The sequence below is a fragment of the Larimichthys crocea genome, chromosome XXI, assembly GCF_000972845.2.
Source record: "Larimichthys crocea isolate SSNF chromosome XXI, L_crocea_2.0, whole genome shotgun sequence".
Lineage (NCBI taxonomy): Eukaryota > Metazoa > Chordata > Actinopteri > Sciaenidae > Larimichthys > Larimichthys crocea.
The window spans coordinates 20,864,261-20,869,896 of record NC_040031.1 but is presented as its reverse complement, the minus strand read 5'-3'; the positions used below and the strand labels follow the sequence as shown (position 1 = coordinate 20,869,896).

Below are 5,636 nucleotides of genomic sequence, written 5' to 3'. Positions count from 1 at the left end.
ACTTCAAAAAAACGTGGTTAGACTAGGCTTTTAATTAGTCTCAAAACACGCACACATCATAACCACACATGCACATGATAAAGTGCACAGAACAGAATCCACAAGCAGAAAACCATCTCGTGAGGGATCATTTCTGCTCCACATGTGACAAGCACGTCCCTGACCCTCTCCAGATGCTTACAACTGCTCAACACTGGCCTGCTTGCACGATCTACCTTAATGTCAAGTTGACTTTTGTGACAGACTCACTTGTCACATCTTGATTCAAGGATTATATCTGGTGTCAGATGCTCCAGCAGTTTAGTGATTGTAGTGGCCATTTACCAAAGGCCCAAGTGCCTAGGCCAATTAGTCAGTGAAGTAACCTTATTTTTGACACGTGTCCGTGAACCTAACTCAATCCTCTTGCGAAAAAACCCACTGCAATCACGAAGAGAGATGAAGGTGCACTTGAAGGATGATTTATTTACAAATTGACAACTTATAATGGTACAAAAATTCACAAAGTCCACATAAACTGGTCCACCACCAACTTGATGCAGTCTTTAATGTGAAATAATTCACTCGCCCAGGGCGCAAATGTGGCCAGGTCCGGCGCTGGCTTGTGGTATTTGTGTATAATACTTTGTCATCTGAAGCAAACCATGTTGCCTTCAGTGTTTGAGAACCACAAGAGGGCTACAGCACTGCACTAGTTAAAATGAACTAAAAGAACTAAATGACTTAAAAGATTCGTTCAGTTTACCTCTGAGAGTAAGTGATCTGGTTCAGTTAAATGACTCTTCCCACTTCCCAACACTATTGTTTTGCAATTAACAGTTGTTTTCGGTTCTGTAACGGGTTATTACAGCATTACACCATGAAGCCTCTCTTTAGCTGAACATTATTAGACATGTATTAATAATTGGCATAAAGTCTAAATGAAGTCATGTTGGGCGTGTTGATAAAAACTAGATTGTAAATATAAACACAAAGAAATGTTTGCTGGCTAGTGAAAATACTTTTTAAATTCAGATTTATTTTATAATTCTTTTGTTTTAGGTCGTTGGTGCATGTGTATTATTTTCTTCTCTGTTTTTAGATTAGCACAATACATGGTTGTCGGTTATAGGAGGGGTTAGTGCGCTGCAGGAAGCTCCGTGCAGACACACACGGGATGTTTGACCGTCTCTAATCTGTGATGGAGCTACACAAAAGTATTTTTCTCCTTTTCACGGGTGAGTGTTTCTCCAAAGAACTGCTGCTTTGCACATTATGTTTCATCTGTTTGTTTTGTATCGGATTTGATCTTTTACTCAACAAAATGTCTCAAAGATACAAACTGGAAAAACAGCGCAGGCTTGAAACAATAAGAAGGAGCAGCAGTGGTGGTGAGATGAAGGAGATGTACAGCTTTTTACACTGGATGTACTCTGGGTTCTTTCTGTCGTCTGTTCTGTTTTTCACTGAAGTCTGCAGAGCTGACAGGTTTTGTTGTGTGAGCCTCAGATCTGCTCGGTGACTTCAGTCTGCACACACTCCGACTGAACTGTACAGACTCTAAAAGACTCTAATCTTAAAATGACTAACGATTTAGATGTGAGATGAGATGAGATGAAGAATTGTGCTGATATTTGATAAGGATTCTGTGAAGTCAGACATACAGCGGAGCGAGGAATGCTTCATTTATGCTCCAGTATACATGTACTGTGTATACAGTTTATCTGCCTCTGCAGCAAAGTGTGCACACCCTGTGTTATTCATGGTCACTGCCGAAAGAAGTTTACCAAAAATGGAAGTGGAAAGTGGAAAGTGGAAAGTTTCGAGTCATGCATGTTTTGAGGTTTTGGCGATCAGTTCCATGTCCGTTCATACAGATTCATATTTGTCTCTTAGCCCTGCTCGTAGGGCACCGAGTGCTGGAGGGAACCAAATGGCCCCGTGTTATAAGAGTAGCGTGACGAGTGAGTGTGTGTGGGTGGAGGAGCGGATGAGGAATAAATGTACAGTGTGGGATCAAACAAAGGCCACGGTGTCTCTAAAGACAACGTGTGTTATTCCCCTGCTGAAGAAAGGTGACGTGCATCTCCCCTGTGCTCAGACAGGAACATGGTAAACATAATAATGATCATCATAATGATTATTCAAAATTATTATAGATCCGTTCATGTTTATTATTATTTATTTACATTTATCTTTATGTAACCACAAACCCAGTGGAGATTATGCTTAGGGCATAAAATTGCTAATTTGCTGAATATTTCATTAGATAAAAATATGTTGTGAATTGAGGAAATAATTCCATGGATCTTTGTTCAATACGTTTTGACTTTTGGACTTTACAATGCGGTGGAGTTACTGGAAATGTTTGGATCATCCTCCATCAGCTGAGAGATGAGGCACAAATACATCACGCTTAGTTCAAATCAAAGTTCACAGAAGAAAAATTATCTTTCTCAGCTGATATCTTAGTCTCCATCTTAGATGACTCAACTCCATCTCCATGGAAACTGAGATCAGAACAGAAACAGTGAGCAAACTAAACAAAATGTTTATTTTGAGAACAAATTGCCCCAAAATATGAAACATTTTAAAGATATATTTCATTTAAGTTGGTAATTGTTGTATAATCGCAACATTACATCTGAGGGTGAGCTTTAATTTATTATTGACTTATTATAATATTGCTTTATTTTCATGAAGAAATGGCTTTGAGGCTTCCCTTTATTTTATTTTATTATGCTCATTTAGGTTCTGTTCTGGATTCAGGGTATTTGAGGGCCAGCGGTAAAAAAACAAAACAATGGGGAAATCCTTCCTGATGCTGCAGTGTTTTTTCAAACATGGGGTCATCAGGGGTGAGGGCATTGACCCAGCTCCCTGATTAGGAGAAGGATATAGACAATGGAATGAATGGACAGAGCTGAAATTCAGTTAAAACTGAAACTGAAATGAAAAAAAAAACAGCAGAAAGTCCCAAACTTTAAGAGTTTTTTTCCATAAACAGGAAATTGTTTATGAATGGTTTGACTGTACGGTATGAAACACGCCTTGGCCTTTGGTTTGTACAGAAATACAGTTAAAAAGACTGTAATACTGGGGAAATCAGCACTGGAATATTGTAAAAGAAATGTTTAGAAATGAAACTATATATATATACTGTTTAAAGGAAAAACAGTTTTGTTGTATGTTGACTCAGCTGTTATTACTGAAAATACATTTGTGTTCAGTACACAAACTTTATGAGGACAGCTGTCTTCCTCTAAATTAAAGGGCGGTCATGAACTTCAAGTATCCCTGTGAATATATCTGTCAATGTTTGTTTTAAAAGAGGAAAGCGTGTCCAGTAAAGCTGCACTTTAAATGAGGAAGGTTACAGTCACTGTCTGAATATTGAGTCACAAGGTCAGTATGTAAAATCACACATCACTTCTAAACCTCGTCTAGGAAACGCTGATGGTATGAAAAACAAACCTGTTTATTTATTCTATATGATTTTACTCTGTCTGGTCTGTCTTGTGTCAGGTTGGCCCTCCCTGTTACCTCTCACAGACAGTTTATCTTCCTTTGCAAACGTGCTGGCTCATGCATAGACAAATAAGGGCTCCAGGGCACCAGAGAGGGAAATTCAACACAGATAAACAAATTTTGAAGCCAAAAGCGTCCTTCATGTTCATGTGTCCTTCATGTTCTCATTTAAAGTAAAGTAAAGACCAAGCAGCAACCTCCTGTGCTGAGAAATGAAGCCAATGTGTGTTGAGTGTTGTGCTAAAAACAATTCCTTGAATGTCCACTTGAGGCTGGCTCCAGAAGTGAGTCAGTCTATTCATGACAACTGTACATGTAACACGTCTTTGCTGATATTTAGATTAGCTGTGAGGCAGAAGAAGCATTATATTCAACATGGCGGCAGCTAGCGCCAGCTTCTAAACAGCGCTTCAGAAACCTGTGGGTGACTCACTCACTTTTTCCTCTAAATACATGCAGCCATCAGCAGCAGCAGTATGTGCATTAAACCTGCAGTCATCAGCCCTTTGAGCACAGTGTAAAACATTACACACAGGTCAAACAGCATGTACCTTTATTAAGTATTTAAATCTTCTGACAGCTGGATCTAACAGTAACTGGCCTTCTGCACTGTGTCTACATATGAGCTGTTCACACATATTTGTTGAGTGTATGAATATTTGAGGTGAGCTGACCTGTTATCAGAATATGAGATGCTGTGTCAAGAGAAAACACATCTTCAAATAACTTCTAAGAAAAAGAAACTGAAATTGAAATGAACACATTGTGTATGTTAATATGTCAAGTTCAGTATAGTAATATCACAGATATACCCTCGGATAGTCTGGATTTTGGACACCATCTCATTAAACTGTCTGCTGCTTTAACCATGAAGTGTTCAGGAGGTGCTGACGTGACTGTGGCTTTAATCACTGATTATGCTTGATGATGGTGCAATGCTGGCTTGTGTTTTCAGGATCAACAAATGTTTAAGCCTCCATGTGTTGATGTGTGTGAAGTTATGACATCAACAACAGACTACACAACACATGAAGTTTTTCCATGAAGCCTACGCCAGTATGAGGTCAGGAGACAGAACAGGAGATAGGACTGGAGTCTAGACACTGGTAGTGGTGGAAAAAAATAACAATGGAGCAGCATCCATATTAATGTGCAAACAATAATAATACTGATGTTTCAGATAGTAAGAAACATTTACATGTAACACTGCAACCCCTTCAGCACCATTTTGAATCTGTTTCTGTGATTGTGGTATGTAGAACCACAAGTCTGAGGCCACTGCACAAGATCAACAGAAATCAGCAAAAAGCTATTATCTGTTATTATTTTGATGCCATGATGTAATTATTAATGGTGCATACCGTTATTCTCCTCACTTCAGTGAATGGTGGGCGGCTATTAAAAAGCTACTAAAAAGTGTATCTGCTTTTTTAAGCATAGAAGTGCTCCACACAACTAATGAGGACGTTTGCTTGGCTACAAATAAAGACAGGTGTTTTTTAATTTTTCCCAAAATATATTGAGCCAGAACTTGCAGCGTGGGGGCCCCCTGGTGGCTGTGGGGCACTCTGCAACTGTATTGTCCTCATATAGCAAGAAACGGCTCTGTGTGCAGTAAAGGTGGAGCAGTCACATCTATAAGAACGGCATCTGAGACCGACTGGTTTGAGGAACGTGGCCAGAAAGATTGTTGGCCATTGTCAGAATTTTTATGGACCCCAGAACTCCTCAGAGCAGTCAGAGTCCACGGCCTCATCCTCAGAGGAGGCCAGAGAGCCCCCAGCAGGGGTCAGGGCGGGTCCCGGGACAGGGGCCAGGCCAGGTGCAGGGTCAGAAACTGGGTGGGTGGAACGACGGGGTCCTTTAGGACGACCCCGACGAATGGCTGGCTGGTCTGGATGCTGCCGGTGGAAGCCAGCGATGAGGGTCCGATCCAAAATCCGGCTGGCAGGCACCCAGGTTCTCTCCTCAGGACCATACCCTTCCCAGTCGACAAGGTATTGGATGCCTCTACCTCTACGTCTGGATCGGAGCAGACGCCGGACGGTGTAGACTGGACCACCATCAATGAGGCGTGGAGGAGGCGGGGGGGGGGGGGGGGGGGGGGGACAGGGGGGGCCCCGTGGAGC

The 5,636-nt window shown here is 41.2% G+C and overlaps 1 protein-coding gene across 2 annotated transcripts in view; it reads left to right on the top strand.

Moving 5' to 3' along the window:
- The first annotated feature begins 898 nt into the window (after window positions 1–898).
- Window positions 899–5,636, top strand: part of LOC104937351 (CD48 antigen) — a 30,119-nt gene continuing 25,381 nt past the window's right edge. Inside the window, exon 1 of one of the 2 annotated variants that reach the window (XM_019264631.2) lies at window positions 899–1,217. In XM_019264631.2, the coding sequence (XP_019120176.1) occupies window positions 1,181–1,217 (37 nt within the window). In that variant the 5' untranslated portion in view covers window positions 899–1,180. The remainder of the gene's footprint in view (window positions 1,218–5,636) is intronic. The other variant, XM_019264630.2, reaches the window with a different exon arrangement.